The sequence below is a fragment of the Cryptomeria japonica genome, chromosome 4 (genome assembly GCF_030272615.1).
Source record: "Cryptomeria japonica chromosome 4, Sugi_1.0, whole genome shotgun sequence".
Classification (NCBI taxonomy): Eukaryota; Viridiplantae; Streptophyta; class Pinopsida; order Cupressales; family Cupressaceae; genus Cryptomeria; species Cryptomeria japonica.
Window position 1 is genome coordinate 296,892,246 of NC_081408.1, and position 19,944 is coordinate 296,912,189.

At 36.2% G+C, this 19,944-nt stretch overlaps 1 protein-coding gene across 5 annotated transcripts in view; it reads left to right on the forward strand.

The window, feature by feature from the left end:
• Positions 1 to 19,944, forward strand: part of LOC131064747 (glutamate--glyoxylate aminotransferase 2) — a 111,215-nt gene that overhangs the window by 79,663 nt on the left and 11,608 nt on the right. For all 5 annotated transcript variants that reach the window (XM_057999257.2, XM_057999110.2, XM_057999316.2 and 2 more), the window contains 2 exons: positions 15,579 to 15,644; positions 15,890 to 15,954. In XM_057999257.2, coding sequence (XP_057855240.2) covers positions 15,579 to 15,644; positions 15,890 to 15,954 — 131 coding nt within the window. The remainder of the gene's footprint in view (positions 1 to 15,578; positions 15,645 to 15,889; positions 15,955 to 19,944) is intronic.

A 19,944-nucleotide genomic window follows, 5' to 3' on the forward strand; every position in this document is an offset into this window, starting at 1 on the left:
CAGCATTTGTTTCCATCAAGTTTGCATTCTCGGAGATGGCTATGTTCAGTTCTCCTTGCATGTCTTCCTTTTCCACTTTGCTCGCTTGGAGTTGAGTAGTTAGGGCACTAATCTCTTGTTTCAGCTTGGAGATTTCATGATCTTTGTCTTTTACCAGATCTTCAGCTTTCCTCCGGTTTTCAAGCTCTTGGCACATTCGAATAGTCAGTCCTTCCAATTCTTTTCTCATCTTGGAATTGGATTCATTCAGCTTTTCTACTTCTTGAATTAGGGCTTCCATGTCCGCTTCATCAGAAGCACTATTTTCAGATAGCTCCATCAGTTTTTCAGCATGTTCTCTCCTTTTTGCCTGAGAGGCCTTATATTTGACCATAAGATCATCATAGGCTTGCTCAGACTGAGTGAGCCGATGAGTAAGTTCCCTCATAGTGTATTCCCCCATATCTCTTTCCAAGTGGTTAGACTTATAGAAAGGTTGGCTCTGATACCAATTGATGAATACTAAGAGGGGGGGGTGAATTAGTATGCCAAAAATCTCTATACTTAAACACTTTACTAGACTACCAGTGAACCGGTAAAATAGTTTAGCAAACAAACCTGTTAGCACACATGCAAACCAAATAGAAAAAATGCATTCACCCACAGAAGCACAAACACCATAACACGAGATTTTGACGTGGAAACCCAAATGGGAAAAACCACGGTGAGATGAAACTCACAAGTAACTATCTGCAGAATAAGAACCAGACCGGTTAAGGTCATACAATGTTCTTTACCAGAACAAATCCTATTAGGAATCTCAATCTCTGTTAGGAGATAAGTCCGGTTAAAGACTACCTTGCTAGAGGATTTTAGATCCACAGATGTGAACCACCTTGTTAGAGGATTTACAAAAGGCTTTTTGGGCCTACCCGGTTAAGGGCTTCAGACTTGTTGAAGATGTGAGTAATCAACAAGTGAGTGATCTAGCAAATAGCATAGATTGCTTGGTTAGATCCTTGATAGCTCGTTCCTAATGCATTCCAGCATTACTTCAGTCTTCAACACATTCACACTCTGCCTCTTCTAGAAGACCTGAACTTCTCTTCTATGTTCACACTCACAAAAACTCATCAACCACCTTAAACCCTAGCAACAACCTAAAACCCTAGACATGGTGTCCTTATAAAGGAATCTGATTTCATGTCAGTCCAATAGGATTACAATACAATTTCCTAGGTTCAATGCATCTAGACATATTTGGTAACACGACACAAAAAGCGCCGCCAAAGTGTCGGCACTGCCAAACAATCAGTTGATGGTAACTCATCACAAAATGCCAGTTGGTAACTCATCACAGAGTATTACCGGTTCATACAAAATACCGGTTTAAGCAAAATATCGGTTGCCGGTTTGACAAAATGAAGACTGGGAAATATGAGTTGTGTCGCTTCGTTCCTTCGTCCGCTTGAGATCCTCGAACCGCTTGGGGTCTTCATACCGCTTCAGATCAGTAAACACTTTCTGCAAAACACTAATGGTCTAAAGACTATAATACATCATACCGGTTGGAACAAATACCGGTTGAGCTTTAACTCATACATACAAAAGTGATCTCAAATCAAGTGTGTGTCCATCAATGACAATCACAGCATCAATCATCAAAAATGCCAACACCTTCGATCTTCTTTATCCTATGGAATGGATCGAAATCTTTTCTTGCCTTGTATTGATAGAATGGATACTAGGCCAGCTCCTTCTCAGCGGTTGCAGCAGCTTGTGATGATGGACATGTTTCCAACCCATTACCAATTGTAAGTGAGGACATTTTTGCCTTCTTCTACTTATCCCTTTGAATCACTATATACTCCTCCAATTGTCTCACAACCTCGAGCAACACCACTCGGTTGGTAGGGTAAGCTGGAAGCTTGTATGGAGGCTCGAAGAATCCCTGAATTTGGAGGTAAGTGAATTTTGGATATTGGATGTACCAACACCCGAACCGACCGATGAAGTCCATAGACTCTTGAGAGAGCCTCTAGTGCAGGCCACCTTGAAGTGTCCGAGTAATGTGCATCAGGAAGCTATCATTCACCTTTTTGAAATGGAATTTCTCCTCCATGTGGAGCTGGGGATAGCAATCGTATACTGGAAACTGGTTCTCCTTGTTCCCGACTTCTCCTCTACAAGTGAGACCTTTGTACCTGTAGGTCCTGGCCAAAGAATAAAACAAGTAAGAACTCATGAAGAAAGTCTTATTCGTCTCCAGGTTCCTTAGTTGGTTGTCTAGGTTGTCACTGATCATTCAGGCCCAGTCTATCATTTTTACTCCATTGATTATTTCATTAATGAAATAATACATCCAGGGTTCGAATGGAGCTCCTTGAGGATTTCCTATTATTCTATTGAGTAGGACAATCATGTCCCCAATGTCCTCCTTGAAGTATGCTCACACTAGGCTCTTTCTCTGGAGTTTGGAGGCGCCCTTCCTCGGCTTGTCTAGCTAGGAATGGTTAACTATGGCATCATATTCCTCTAGGTGGTCCTGGTACAGACTGTTAGCTTCGTCCTTAGTCATATACACTATGTTGTGGTACTCTGGGATCCTGAAGGCCTCTCTGATGGCCTCATCGCTGACATTTGCCAACACTCTTCCATCAAGTGCAACAATGTCCTTACTGATGGGGTTGTAGTGTTTGGCACATTCGACTACTAGTTCATTGCACTGCATGGTAGGGAGGAAGCCAGTAGCATGCACGATACCACTCTTCATCATCTTTCGCGCAATGATGGTAGGCACAAGGTTGTCCAGACCAAACATTCGCTTCTTAAATTCCCTCAGATTGATGTGTCTGAGGTTGGTGTCGTTGATGTTCTTCCACTTTGAAGTCATCCTCGACTCTGGAGGAGCATCTTTGTCTACCTGGAATTTCATAATGTCTAGGGCCTGTAGGCAAACAATGAAATTTTAAAGTTAGAAAATAATTTGCAAAGTTTTGAAAATAACGGGGCTGCGAAATGGCTAAGTGTTGGAAAATTTTCCATTTTTATTCTCATATTTAGCCATAAAAATCGAATTTTCACCTTAAGAACCCTCAGGTAGTTGTGGTTACTACCAAGTGTCAAAACTTTCAAAAAATTTCGTACTTAGCCAAAAATGATTTATTAAATTCTGGAAAATATTCAGAAAATTCATAAATCTGTATCATAAATTTAATTTCACCTTCGAATTGGCTAGAATTTCCTCCAGAACACTCAGAAAATTCAGAAAAGATTAAATAATCTTCCTTGCAGTAGTTGCCTTTCTCCAAAAATCCGTGAAACTTTTGCCCAAAAACTTATCCAACTTCCAGCAATATCCAGAATTTTCTCCAGATGATCTTCAAACTGAAATACTTTACTAAGCTCTCCTTAGTAACTTTGAACTTCTTGGTGTAATAATGAAGTTGATAATGAAGTATTTGTAGACAAGGTTAAGTAGAAACCCTTAAAATCATCCAACTCATACTTCTAATTTTAACTTCATGTTTCCCATTTTTAAGACAATATCTCAAAAAGACTTTCCATTTTGATTTAAGTTTGAAGATATTTATCATTCTCCAATATTCCCTTTCAAAAAAAAACTTTCCATTTTGATTTAATATCTCAATAATCTTTTAATATTCTTTCAATATTCTTTTCCTCCAAAAAAGCTTTCCATTTTGGATTTATTTTGAAGATATTTAATAATCCTTAGATATTTTCTTCATTTTGGATTTAATTTTGAAATCTCTGTGGATTTTTGTGGCATCATGTTGACTTGGTTTGACCTTCCATGTATAGGCGGACTTTTGGAAGTTTATCTTCATCTTCTCCAAGTTTTGGCGGACTTTGCCTACCTCTCCAAGGTATGGCAGAGTTTAGAGGGCCTTCCCATGTGTATGGTGGACTTTGGAAGGTGCTCTTGGGTGGACTTTGGTGGCTTCTCCATCATTTGAAGACCTTGGGCGGAGTTTTGAAGGTCTTCCACATGTTTTGCTAGGGACACCAAGGGCTACTAAGACATGGCGGAGTTTGAAGAGGGCTCAAGGCATGGCTCCCACCTTGGGCGGACTTTGGAGACACCTCCTAGGGCGGACTTCTAGCAACATTCTCTAGAGCGGACTTTAGGCAAGGCTCCCACCTTGGGTGGACTTTGATGGCTTCTCCAACTTATGGTGGACTTTAGGCAAGGCTCCCACCTTGGGTGGACTTTGGAGACACCTCCTAGGGCGGACTTCTAGCAACATCCCCTAGAGCAGACTTTTGGCAAGGCTCCCCATCACTTGGCATGCTTGGGCGGACTTTAGACAAGGCTCCTCATGGCCTAGGCGGACTTTGGAGGTTGCTCCCAACACTTAAGACCTTGGGTGGACTTCAAGCACCTCTCCTCATGGCCCTCTAACCTATGGCAGAGTTTAAACACCCCTCCTCATGGCCCTCTAACCTATGGCGGACTTTGGTGGTGTCTCCCCAAGTACCTCCAAGACAGTGGCAGACTTTGGAGTGTTGGTCTTCATAGCCTCCCAACCTTGGTGGACTTTGGAGAGTGCTCCCACATGGCCTCCCAATGCATGGCGGACTTTGGATGGTCTTCAACACATGGTCTCCCGTATCGTGGTAGAGTTTCAGCCTGCAACAATACTTCAAAACCCTTGTTAGCCAAACTTAGAAGAATTTTCAAAGAAATTTCAAAATTTCACAGCATAATCAAATTTAACCGGATTAACTTGAAATTTGAAATCCATGCCTAGGTGGATCATCTGAAGCAGCAAAAAAGCCTAAAATCTAGGGATTTAGCCCTTTAGGTCAAAACGTGGAATTTTCGAGTTCTGGTCAAAGTTGATCAATGGTGCAAGTGTAAACCCTAGGTTTGCATCCTGAAAAAGCAAAAAAGCCTAAAATCTAGGGATTTAGCTTTTTAGGTCAAAACTTGAAATTTTTGAGTTCCGGTCGAAGCTAATCAGTGGTGCAAGTGTAAACCCTAGGTTTGCATCCTGAAAAAGCAAAAAAGACTAAAATCTAGGGATTTAGCTTTTTAGGTCAAAACTTGGAATTTTCGAGTTTCGGTCAAAGCTTATCAGTGGTGCAAGTGTAAACCCTAGGTTTGCATCCCAAAAAAGCAAAAAAGCCTAAAATCTAGGGATTTAGCTTTTTTAGGTCAAAACTTGGAATTTTCGAGTTTCGATCGAAGCTGGTCAGTGGTGCAAGTGTAAACCCTAGTTTTGCATCCCGAAAAAGCAAAAAGCAAATATCCCTAAAAAATAGGGAAAACTTTCTAAAAATAGCCATACCGAGGATTGAGCTAAAAATGCCAAAAACGAAACTTCCTAAAAAATAGGAAAAAGCAAAAAAAGCAAACTTTCTAAAAATAGAAAGTTGTCCAAATTTGTCCAAATCAATTGCGATCTTTGTCCTTTGGCCTTTCTAAGCACTCTGGTGGTGTTCGCATTCCGGAATCACATAACTTGCAAAAACTAACTTTCAATCATCAGGGCCTGAAATGCTCTGAACTGGACAAGGCTTGGGGAAACTGTAGCAAAAGGTCATAGGACACTAACAAAACCCTAGAAAGCAAGAAAAGAGAGAGTCCCCATTTGTAATGGGGCGATGTGTGAAAAAGGTCACAACACCTCCCTTAATGATCATTTTATCAACTGACTACCCTACAGAGGACACTACAGGTCTTTTGATCACAAACGAAAAGAACACTTTGCTGCAGCGGAGACCCTCTCAGGATCTGCAAAGTGTGAATGATCAAGAATACCAGAATCCATCTAGCCTGATGTTAGGTAATCAAACTGAAACCTGAAACCACAATTTCGAGGAAAAATCAGCAAACCCTCCAAAACTGAAGATACAAATCATCATTTTTTTGTGGAAATAAATGGTAAAAACCCTAAATAGGGCCAAAAATCTTGAAACAATTTTTGAGGGAAAAATCGAACAAAACCCTGAAACATCGCACGGTAAACATCACGCTTGACTCACGATTTTGACTGGTTTTTAACTCAATATGCTTACGATTAGACACGATTTCGCTAGTTTTTCTGCAGGTTAAAATCTACGCATGATTTTAATGTTTTTTACAGATTTCATTGGCATATTTTATGAATTTCAATGGGTTTTTTTGTGCACCACGAAGTAGGGTTTACGCCTCTCGATAAAAACACTTTGCTGCAGCGAAGACGCTCTCGGGATTTGCAAAGTGTGAATGATCAGGAATACCAGAATCCATCCAACCTGATGTTAGGTAATCAAACTGAAACCTGAAACCACAATTTTGAGGAAAAATCAACAAACCCTCCAAAACTGAAGATACAAATCATCATTTTTTGTGGAAATAAATGGTAAAACCCCTAAACAGGGCCAAAAATCTTGAAACAATTTTTGAGGGAAAAATCGAACAAAACCCTGAAACGTCGCATGGTAAACATCATGCTTGACTCACAATTTTGACTAGTTTTTAACTCAATATGCTTACGATTAGACACGATTTTCGCTGGTTTTTCTGTAGGTTAAAATCTACGCATGATTTTAATGTTTTTTACAGATTTCATTGGCATATCTTATGAATTTCAATGGGTTTTTTTGTGCGCCACGAAGTAGGGTTTACGCCTCTTGATAAAAACACGACTTCAACCCATAAAAAACGTCTCCAGAATTACGGAAGTAGGGTTGTTTTTTTAATGCGTTATGAAGTAGGATTTTATCATGTTTGATAGGGCAAATTTAATGAACTCTCGTTTTAGTAGGGTTTTTTTTAATGCGTCATGAAGTAGGCTTTATCGTGTTTGATAGGGCAAATGTAATGAACTCTCGTTTTACAGAATGGTCCAAGATTGATTTTCATGAAAAGGCCTATTTTTTAGATTAAATGGTATATAAATCTGAAATATCCTTTTGCCTATTTTCAAAAGTTAAATGGTATATTAGGGGAAAAATTATAAATTGGTCGTAAAAGTATTTTTGAAATATTTATTTATAGGTAATAGTAATTTATATTTTTTTAATATACAAAATATATTAATAAATCTTAAATAAGGTCAAAAATTCATGATATTATTTATTAATTAAATAAATTATTTTATTTTATTTAATTAGCAGTTATTTATCAAGAGTTATTTTATTTGAGTTATTTTATTTTATTGTAGAATTGTCTTATTATTTCTAGATGTTTTTTTTAATGGCAAGTGTGAAGTGTAATGGTCTAAATGGGCTAATAATAATCATAAAATTAACATTTAATAATAAATAAAAATATATTAATTTAAAATTTATTTATTTATTTTCTCCCACTATTGTCTTTGGTTCTATAGAAAGAATATATAGTATGTAAAAATATTTTGTTTTGTTTTTCATAATGATTTTACAAGTGTCGTTTTATGAAATAAATTAGTTCCAAAATAAAATAAAATAAAATAGCTTTGTATTTTTCTAAACTATTTAATTACATATTTATTTTTATAGATATGAAATAAGATTTGTAGCTTTTTAATATGACTCCCAAAAAAATAAAATTTAAAATATTTATCAATATTAATAAAATAAAATAAAAAATTGATATTGCCATAGCCGCAATATTTTGAATTATTATTATTATTATTATTATTATTATTATGATGATGTTTGATTAGATTGACCCAAGACCTTCCCCATTATGGAAGGCCAAGAGTCACAGCTTAGAATTCCACTTTAGATGTCCCTAATAGGAATTGAACTTGGGTTTCCATAGTGAAAACCCAGTGTTTTAACCAATTAAGCTCAACCCCTTCGACTATTAATATTAATAAATTAAGATACATTATATTTTTAATTAACATTAATTTTCATATTTAAAAAAAAAAATTCAAAATATTACAACATTATAAATAAATAAAAATTATCACCAAGTTTTTATTGTAAAATAAAATAATTTTGAAATGGATAAATAACTTTGAATAAATAAAAATAATTCTTCAAAAATAAATAATATACAATAAAATAAGAATTAAATATTTTAAAGTAAAATAAAACTTAATATAAAAACTTATATACATCTATGCAAAATCTGAATTGTTTTATTTTATTTTAAAATTATTTAAATAGTTATATTTTAATCATATTATTTATTTATTTTTTTCCCAAAAGATTTTTGCTACTATATATATATATATATATTAGAGTCTTGAAAAATAACCATATCAGTATGGATACTACTATTGTATCAATATCCTTGTCCATGCAACTTTGCAATTCACATGTTAAAGTCTATTTTTTGTTTGCTTACAATATCTGTATGCTATGGAAATGTCCTTAAATATTAAAAAAAAGTAGTTATTGATTGTTTTTCTTCAATTTTTTACGTTTTTTTGTAAATCCAATTTTTTCTCGACTTTTTCTCGATTTTTTCAAAAAATCTTATACTTTTGATTTGATGATTAATTCCGCAAACAATTAATGCTACTATGCATTAGACATCATGTGGTAAAACAACAGACATCATGTGGAAAAACATAAGACATCACATGGTAAAACAACACCCCTTGTATTTTGAGGGAAAATCAAGCAAAACCCTCCCATGATTTTTTGTGGAGAAAAATTAGAAAACCCATCGGACAATTTTTCAGGAACAAATAGTGAAAACCCTGGGACCTGTAGAACGAGAGGCCTTGCCCAAAAAAAAAAAAAAATTGTGGAAAATTAATAAAACCCAAAATAATTTTTTTAAGGGGCAAAATTAATAAAAACCAAAATAAAAAATTTTAAGAAAAAAAATTAAAAAAAACAATCACGACTCTTGGCTGCCAAAAATGGACATCACCATCAAAAGCAGATCGCACCACACATGCCAAAGAATACATTGCAGACAACACCCACGATGTCAAAAAAAGCAGCTACACTAGATAGGAAAAATCTCGAAAAATCCCGTCGAGAACATTGAACGCACCAAAACATCAAAAAATCGCAGGAAAACCTTTAGTAGAAAAAAAATTTGAATCTGTAAACCCAGAACCCACCACAAAAAGAGCACATGTCCGACGCGAAAAAGGTCATCACGGCGAAGAAACACGTCAAAAAACACGTGACTTTGGAGCTCAAAAAAAATACTAGAAAAATCGTGTCAGAGAGTGCAGACGTGGCAAAAAAGTAAACGCGACTTATAAAAACGCACAGAAAGACGCAAAAATTCCGCTAAAAACGAAAAACGCCACAAAATTGCCACCCACAAAACAGGTGCCAAAAAACAAGAGAAATCCATCACGATTTCTTTCACACGAAATCTGTTGATGATATAGCGTCGGTCAGTATTCTTCTAAACCGATTGTGCAAATCCAAATGTCTAATTGGCCTTTCGGCCTTAGACATTTCATGGGATCGTCTTATATGCAAATATATCGATTTGCCCCTATTTATCGATAATTGGTTATGTGCAATTCCCGCCACCCTTGTTAAAGTCGGGTTAATTATTAGCGTGTTAACACCTTAACATAAGATGTGTTGATTGGACTATGTCCGCTCCTTGTGAAGAGGTGCGTTGTTCCATGTAAAGTCGACTTCATTGCATGAGACATGTTGGTTGGTTTAGCAAATGTGTGGGTATATAGTTCGATCATTCATATCCTCCAACTGATCGATTCAATAGTCTGTATCATCCTCATAGAAAACAGTGCATGTTCATCAAGCAATGGTTCATCCATCTACAGTAGATCGTGTTCCTTCTATCATAGATCAAAGTGCACACATTCTACAACAGTTTACTCAACAATCCATTGATATTCATCTTCAGCAGTTGGTGAATCAACTAAGGAAGACCGAGTTTCATAGCAGATCATATATTCTCTATTGTGGATTGTTGCCATTCATATATAGCTTCAAGAGTGAAGCCAATTCATTGTAAAGACATCTATTATATTGATAAATACAATAAGGAACATTATTGTTGGGTTTTTCACCTTCGAGAGGAAGGTTTTCCCAAGGTAAATTCTATGCATTTGTGTTTGATCTACTATCCATCTAAATCTGATCTCTAAATCAACATGGTATCAGAGATCGGTTCTGAAATTTGATCAGATTTGTAAGTTCCCTTCCCTGGGTAACGGCAGAGAGCAAACAAAAGAGAAGCCATGGGAGTGCAGGGTTTAAGGGAGGTGTTTGGGTTGTTATTTCTAACAAGGAACAATAATTATCGGCGTACATAAGAGTTGTAGCCATTCAAATTATATTTCTAGTGGAATAAAGTATTTACATTCTGGGATAATCTATTTTGGGCGAATGTTGTACGTGTCTTCAAGCTATCGAATGTTTTTGCATCCAAATGCCTTGTGTGGGCATTATATCTTTGCATCGATCCTTCCTGTTGTATGCAAGGGAAACAAGTTTAGCGCAACTTTTAGAATATTTGACTTTTCACCATTGATGGGCATAAGGATTTTGTGGCGCAACTTCTAAAGAATGAGTATTCTCCAAAGCATGGCTCCACTCTTGTATGGATATAGTCTTGGTAGCATGAGCTGTAATATTGGCACAAGTTCGATGTTTGGTGTTTGGGATTCATGCTGGCCGCTAGTAGTGAGGAAATCCCTATAACATTGAGAGATTAGGTTTTCAAAATCTCCTTCCAAATTTGGGAGTTTGTTCATCAAATTCTTGAGTTCATTTAGCCAGCTAAGAGGACCCTTATCTTGCACGAAGCATTCTTTGTACTTGTTCTAATAACTATTGGTGGACGGTGTTGGATCTGCTCATTGCACGACTTAATCAATCAGCAGGCCCGTGGTTCATTGTGACTTTCGTGTTTAGATTGGGTACATTCATGGAGTCGATTGATTGACACTTGGTGTTTAGCCTTTTCATTATCTTCCAACCAGCATATTAAGTATCGGCAACGAAGGTTTGACACTTGTGTGAAAGGTCGACGCTTATGTCAAGTGGTCTATGTGTTTGATCGAGGGCAATGAATTTTTTTGTGTGCTTATCTTAACCTATTTGGCCGTGTATTGGCTAGAGCTGTCTAATTTGTAACTATCTGCATTGGCATCTTTGCCCCATATTACCCAGTAGCAGTGGGAGTGTTTGATTGTTCTCTCAGGTAGTCTATTCATTGTCAAAGGACAGCGGCGATGCTTCTTGCTCAGTATCGTTCCATGACAATCTCTCATCTCTAGAGGGCATGACTGGTGGATCTTGGCATGAGCTTTGTCACATGTTGATCTTTTTCTTCAGTCATACGCTGCATGCATGTTGATTACATGCTTTTGGAACCTTCAGTATTGATTTACGGTCGTAATGATGAGAATCGCCACCTTGATATTTGCCTTCACCTTTTGTATCAATAGCGCCTCCTTCAAATAGAATTCGATCAAAGGTTTTGTTGACAACTAATCTGGTTGGCTTGCCATTTGTTAAAATTATAATGATATCTATCCGTGTATCTAAAATTGGGGATAAGTTCAGTAGTAGACATGGTCAGAAGGGAACTGTAGGCATGACATATACTCAGGAGGATATGCCCTGGACAGTTGAGGGCATTACACTTGATATTATAGTCAATCCACATGCTATTCCTTCTCGAATGACTATCGGCCAACTCATTGAGTTTATCATGGGAATGATTTATATTTTATTCATTCGAAATTTGAGAAGTCTCAAATTTGTTCTCAGAATGTGCCTGAGATTTTGTCTTCAGTAGTGAAAGACCTACCCTAGATAGAAGAATCATAGGTTCTACAGTGAGGAAATCAGATCATTAGTTGTCAACATTATAGATTTCATAAATTGCATACATCGCCTGTCTATACATATGGAGTTGTCTTAAAGATTAGCTATTCATTGTACTGCGAATATCAGTTGGGATCTTGTGCCATAATGGTTCTATGTAAGGAATGGTTTCTGGAAGTCATTGTCGAAAATCTTCAATGAATTCTACAACATGGCTCAATATCCATAACTCTTGATGATATTGGTATTGTAAAGAGATCCAAAGATGCTGAAGTTGATCTTGACATCGCCAGATGTCTGTTGGAGTGCTATGAGAAGTTGGCTATTGCATCCGAGAAGTTGGCAATTGCATATGAGAAGCAAACTGTCTCCACCCCAGATGTGATTCCTATTTCAGATGATTAAGATGACTCTATTATTGATAGTGATGTGATTATCGGCTAGAGTTGAAAACTCGGCTTGATTGCTCCATTTGTACCCCTCCTATAGTGGAAGTGGATAAAGGTTCTGAGATTCATCATAAAGAGATAAGTATTCCATGTTTGATGATTTTTTTTATGTAGTAATTAATTCATACTATAACATTGGGATAGTGAATTTTGTTTGCTTCTAGCATTGGTATTTCCCTTCGGGATAGATTAGTTCTATGAACTATTTGTAATCCTCCTTGAAATGCTTTTAGGACGGACCAAGAAGCATAAGAGATTGCATTCAAGGAAGAAAGAACTTGAGACTAAGTTGGTGGTTGAAGATGTTTCTTCGAAGAGGAGGAATGAACATTCAGAGGGAGTCTGACATTTCATCAGATACAACCTTGGATGAGTAGATCAAAAGGTTGATATTTGTTTCAGAGGGAGTCACATCATCATGAAGATCTGCATAATGCATTCTTCTCTGCAAGAGAAGTTTGAGGTGAAAGCCCTTGTTAGTGCATTCTTCTCTGTGAGAGAAATTTGAGGTTTCAGCCCTTGTTATGCATTCTTCTCTGTGAGAGAAGTTTGAGGTATCAACCCTTGTTGTGCATTCTTCTCTGTGAGAGAAGTTTGAGGTATCAGCCCTTGTTGTGCATTCTTCTCTGTGAGAGAAGTTTGAGGTGTAAGCCCTTGTTCCACCCTCTGCGAGTCGGTATGGTTGATCCACCTTCTACGAGTAGGTATGGTGGATGTCATGTGAGAGACTCCATGACTTGGCATTTGTGCTTATTCGCCCTCTAGGAATAGCCATGGTGAACGTCATATTGAAGTGACAACATCATGTTGAGTGACTCCGTGATGAAGCACTTGTGTTCTCATACATTTCCGGACATGGGAGTAGCCATGATGGACCCAGCCTCTGGGAGTAGCAATAGTGGATGTCACTACATGACTCATACATCGAGAAGAATTCCTCCCTAGCTAAGAGGGAGTGTTGATGATATAGCGTCGGTCAATATTCTTCTAAACCGATTGTGCAAATCCAAATGTCTAATTGGCCTTTCGGCCTTAGACATTTCATGGGATTGTCTTATATGCATATATATCGATTTGCCCCTATTTATCGATAATTGGTTATGTGCAATTCCCGCCACCCTTGTTAAAGTCGGGTTAATTATTAGCGTGTTAACACCTTAACATAAGACGTGTTGATTGGACTATGTTCGCTCCTTGTGAAGAGGTGTGTTGTTCCATGTAAAGCCGACTTCATTGCATGAGACGTGCTGCTTGGTTTAGCAAATGTGTGGGTATATAGTTCAATCATTCAAATCCTCCAAGTGATCGATTCATTAGTCCGTATCATCCTCACAAAAAACAGTGTGTGTTCATCAAGCAGTGGTTCATCCATCTATAGCAGATCGTGTTCCTTCTATCACAAATCAAAGTGCATACATTCTACAGCAATTTACTCAACAATCCATTGATATTCATCTTCAACAGTTGGTGAATCAACTAAGGAAGACCGAGTTTCATAGCAGATCGTATATTCTCTATTGTGGATTGTTGCCATTCATATATAGCTTCAAGAGTGAAACCAATTCATTGTAAAGACATCTATTATATTGATAAATACAATAAGGAACATTATTGCTGGGTTTTTCACCTTTGAGAGGAAGGTTTTCCTAGGGTAAATTTTGTGCATTTGTGTTTGATTTACTATCTATCTAAATCTGATCTCTAAATCAACAAAATCTTCACACAAAACCTGCGAAAATCGCCACCGGAAATTTGCAGTTCATGGCCAGAAAAAGGTCACAAAAGCACAAACGCAAGGCCCTAAAAAAAAAAATCCGCATGAATAGAGAGAAACGACACCAAAAAACCTTGGAAAAAAAAAAAACTTCGAAATTTCCAGCTTCAGGAAACCCGCGAACCCTGCAAAAATCTGCTCGCCCAGCACAAAAAACACGACCAAAAATTTCTTCCAGTAAACCCTAATCGTATATAAAGAGTTTACAAGACAATATTCTATGAAAAGATGAAATCGTTTAAGTGAACAACTAAAAAGCTAAAAAGCTTAAAAAACTAAATAATAAAAAGCTATCTATGCGTCTTTAATAAAGAAGCAATAGTTTCACTTAACGAACTAAAAGAGCTAAAAAGATAAATGACCATTAATAAATAACTAAATAAAGCTAATTAAAATATAATTAATATTCGAATAAATGATATCACATTTTTCAATGCATTTTGAAAAAATTAAAACAAAATGAGATACCATCTTTAAGTATTGTGCATCAGGATGTTGAGGCCAACTAGATATTTTTTTAAAAAAATAAGATCTTTGATGGAAAAGCTTCAAAAAAAGTCAACAGATTAAACAGATTGAGTCAGAAAATTTACTAATTCTTCTTTCATATTTTCATTGCTAGCTTGCTATCTTCCTCTTACTATCAAGAACAGTATTTACATTAAAGACAACATTTGAAAGGTCTGATTGTTTGAGGATTATATCTAGTGTGTTCTATGTTCTGATCTTTGTTAGGTGTAGAGGGCACATAAAGTTTGGATGATATCCTTTGACAACATTTGAGAGTTCTGATTGTTTGAGGATTATATCTAGTGTGTTCTATGTTCTGATCTTTGTTAGGTGTAGAGGGCACATAAAGTTTGGATGATATTCTAAGTTGTGGAATTATGGCAGTATTTTCTTAAAAAGAGGATCAAACATCTAGCATAATATGTTCTCTATTTGTCAAAAATTATGGTCATTGCACTGGAAAATTTCAATATTAGCTGTGCTACATGTCCATTCCTGCTCCACCAATCCCTCTGCACCCCACTACCCTGAATCCTTGCATCCTATCCCAACCCTCATTCTTGTACACGGACAGCAAGGGATGTTCCCTAGCTATCCTTTGTATTGCATAATTTCAGGAATGCATTTTGCTCCAAACTAGGTCCTATGTTCTAAAGGCATTTGTTCATCTCAAGTATAAATAGGCATTCCCAATATTTTTTTTTAAAGGAAAACATTTAACAAATACATATTCTTAATTATCAGATCAGATCTTGACTTCCTTTCGTAGCTAACAGAGGAAGCAATGATCTCCTCCACTTTACCTCTTTATTCTTCAAACCTGATGCTACTTGAGAAACACCTAAATCAAAGGATGGATTTATTCTATGTTTCTACAACAGTATGCACAGATTGTGGTCAAATCAAATTTCCCAGCTAATTGACTAATGCATTCACCCCGTATGATCCACTTACCTTGGAAGCAGCAGAATGAAGATTGGAAATTCTAAGTTCTAACTACCATTGTGGCATATATTTGATGTCTCTATTTGATATTTATTTGTACACATTATACTTTAATAATGTCCAATTTTTTATTTGTTATGGAAGTTCAGGATTAAGCATTATAGTGACATTTATGACTTCCATTCTGAGTATTTTTTGAACAGATAGTTGATGAGATATACAAGGTGGCATCAATATCATTAAGTCCTAATGTACCGGGGCAAGTACTGGTGAGTTTAAAGCTTTAGTATTTTAATTGATAAATTTTTACAGTGTGCATGCATCATCTTCCTCAAAATGGTTTCTCGATGTTAGTATCATGTTGATAAGTTGTGCAACTCTGATTTACTTAGATTTATTAAATAATACCTGAGTTGTGAAGAGTATTAATTAAGCAAATAGTACTATTGTTATGGTTTCAACCTCCTCTAGAGATTCTTGTTAACTTTATTTTGAATGTCCCTGATATTTTCAGCTAGGATTGATGGTTAACCCACCAAAGCCTGGCGATATCTCATATGCACAATTTATTTCAGAAAGGTATGATTTAGCACTTCTGTTTGTTTCCTATTGACTTTTTCTTGAATAATTAATTCAAATGGTAAATTTCTTCGTACTTTCACAGGTTTTAAAATAGTTTCACTATTAACAAAATAAGTAGAGCAATATAATCCTCTAAATATTTCCATTTGTCTAGCCCATTATTTGAGTGAGGTTATGACTTGGGACTGCAATACACAATAGTAGTTTGTAGATAGATTTGTTTTTGCAAAGCAATGTACTTACATTTTGGTTGCTCAAGCTAATGCTCATTAGAATTTAAGGGGAAACAGAATGCAGCAATCATATCATTTTAGAAATGTAATGTGCAATAAAGCAACGTCTAAGAAGTGACACCTCTGATTCTCTGGGACCCAAAGCAAAGATAGTTTTTTACAAAGAATCCTCAAGTAAAGTAGAGGGCTTAAAAATCATGTCCGTGAAAAAACTCCTATAGAAGCAGTATGATCTTCCAAATATACTTTGGGCTGCACTTACATTGTCTTATTTCATAATCTCTCGTAGCAAAAGGGAAATACTATTTTACAAGGGGATTTAAGAGTATATATAAGTGGATCATGCTAAGTTGGTAACTTGGTAGCAAGGACGAGACTTCTAAAAGAGAATAGTAAGTACAATTGATATGATTCACAAATGGTTAGAGACATCTGATGCGCTAAATCAAAGCTTACTATTTCCATTTTAGAGTTATAGATGAACACAGCATAAATCTTAATTCTAGAATACAGATATGAATATGGATACTAGATGTGGAATTTTCAGCACCCCTACCAGAACCATATTGTATAGGAAAAATGACCTATCAACATCAAGGGGTTTAATTTCTTCAACAATACAAAAAAAATATAAACTAATGTTAAAACCAAATTGAAATACTGCATCTGAGAAATTGTGAATTTTTTTCAAAAAACATGCAATGCTTTAAAATTTTATTCTAATAAAAATTCAGGGTAACTCGTGCATTTTAGAGTAAACTATTCTAATTAAATTTGAAACAAACATAAATTAAGTGAACCCAACATAACTTAAATTTGAAGCAAACATAACTTGTGTAACAGGTACTGTTAAATTTGAATCAAGAATAAAAATAATAGAAATATTTCTGGAGAAATTGTAGCTTATTCATCCTAATGATGGACCACAAAATGTGGTTCAAAATGTCACAGTTTCTTCCGAAACCTTTCTTTCTAAAATTGTTGATTGCAGAAACTTGAAATCCATAAATACCTTAAGGTTTTAGATTTTGTGACAAACCCTCGAAAATCCAAGAAACTAAAGTGATCAAGATGTAAATCTAATATCTGAATAAAATAAATTTTATTACATTTCACACTATGCAAATCATCATAATAAAAATGAGAGAATACAAACATAACAATAACCAGAGATCTTGAAATTGAAACATAAATTGATAATTAAAAATGTTGCATGTCAATTGATTCTTCAAACAATGACACAACAAATTATGATCTTGGGAAGGTGTCACTCCAACAAGATAGCATGAACTTGCAATCACATGGATTGCATCCTTACAAAAATATGTTAAAAAAAAATTGATAAGTCACAATATACAAAATCTTGAACCCTTACATTAATTCCTCTATTATCAGTTTGTTAAAGAAAACTCCCAGATCCGGGTCATGGTTCAGATACCCTATATGACTGTCCAAGATCCTACCAATCACACCCAGATTTGATCAAGTGCACTGCAAGGCAAACTTGGGCAAATCCACATCCATTTTGCGAAACCCAAATAGAACTATATATAACAAAACTTCCATCTCTATGAATCAAGATGGCCATGTTCTTCATCCTCTACTATTTTATTTGGGTTTTTGCAATTACAACAAGATTAACCGCTTCCAAATGACCGGGATTAGCAACCAAAGAAGGATGAATTATTTTACCACCCCTAGTAGGCCTATCATAATCATCCTATATGCACAAATGGTATTTCACTTCTGCATGATTTATTTTTGTTTCTATTGAGGATGTTGACTGGAGGTTAAGACACATTTTCTTTGTTTTAACCAAGGTTGCATGGGTACCGGTATGACTTATTTTTCAAAATAGGAGATGCGGATACTTGGAGATGCCAAATTTTTTTATAAAATATAATTTAATAATTTTTAGAAAAGCTGGAATATAATGACATTGAACTTTCAAAACAAGAATTAACATTAACTTTGAAGTTTATGTACCTAAATGTGAAATGAGTCAAATAAAAATGTCATACAATCATTGTGTCAAAGTTTCAAACTGATTAGTAATTACATTTTGAAAATAGCTTGATAAGCAGCAAGCTGATACACAAACAAAAAACTGAAAACAAAAAGCAGAAATTTTATATCTATCATCTACTCTTCTTCGCCATGACTATCCATATCAAAGTCCTCAGCTATGAGGCTCTCCAAATAGTCATTACGTTTAAATTCAGGTTCCTCTAATGGTAGAATAATAGGGGGTAAATCAGTAAGTCCATCTGCTTCAAACACTTCATCCACAATGGTTGCAACTTCATTTTGTTGAAGAACCCTCATTGTATCTACGATCTACATGAGAGAAAAGACAAAGCGAGCTATGAATGTACACCAAGTTCTCTGCTTTCTTTGATCCTAATTGGTTCCTCTTTAGTGAATGAATGAACCCATAAGTACTCATTTCTCTCACAAGATGAAGAGATAGCTACTTGTGAGAGCAATCGTATTGCAAATGATTGCTATTCAAGGGTTTCACCTCCATGGTTCCACCACCACTCTATAGGGTCTTTCTTTCCTTTCATATCATATATAGCTTCCACGGAAGCAAAATCACCTTGCCCACATGAAAACTTATACCATTGAGTCATCATAATTGAAGCATCCTCACCTCGGCCATAAATCTTTTTAACCGCAACCCAAAATCCCTTCATTACCTCTATCCCAATGTGGAGCCCTCTTTGTGGTTACTTCTATATTATAACATTTAGGTTTAAGGGCTTCATAAACATGCCTTGTCTGAATCTGCAAATCTGATCACCTCACATATGGGATTAATAAAGTCCGTAACAAGCTTAACATCAGCCCATAAATGCTCATCAATGACCATGCCTCTCACCTCAACTACAATATCTGATGTAGATTATCTCCAAGTTGCAGCTTGGAGACAATTTACATATCAAGAAGAATTGTCTCCAAGCTGCCCATGCATATGTATATTTGCTTCAAAGGTATATTGTCTACAAGATGCCCGTTATCACAAAAGTTTGCACCCTTGCTGAGCTATCAACTCAGCAACCCTATGAAACATGGAAACAACCCCAAAGTGTGGGACCTTGCGCAAGGGGGTTGAATCTCTGGAGAAGGCCAGCTTCCTTCTCAATCCAAGTGCAGATGTTGAACCAACTCAACACTTCAAATCTTACTTCTAAACCTATCCTAACAACGTGTAGAGGTAAAGGGAAGAGAGAAATGCTAAAAATGAAAGGAGGTGATGCACCAAGATAAGAGATGTCTCTCTCCCCACCCGAAATGGCACAAAGAATCAACTGAAATACCCAGGAGATGCACAAAATTCAATTGCATGAATGACCTTAATGCACGTATGGAGGTTAGAACTTGTTGAATGTTAAGAGGGGAGAAGGTTTCCCACAAGTCACACCCAAAAACAGGTTAACACAGCATATATGTGAAAGAAAGCCACAAACATACACTTACAATGAAGGTAAGAACACATACACAACATACATAAGTTGAAGTAAGGCAAGAATGATGATTTCAATTCATTATAAGGCCAATAGCCAAACTTACAGTTGCAGAAATGCAAGATAAATACAAGCCTTTAAGAGAAGTGAAAGAGCATAGAATAGCTCAAGCTAGCAGGGAGAGAACCCTTTACAATGAGGCATAACAGCCTTATGTAGAAAACTGGCCGCATAGGAGAGACCATTGGTCAAGGGAGAGAAGCCTTGACCCTTGTGTGTGCAGGGAA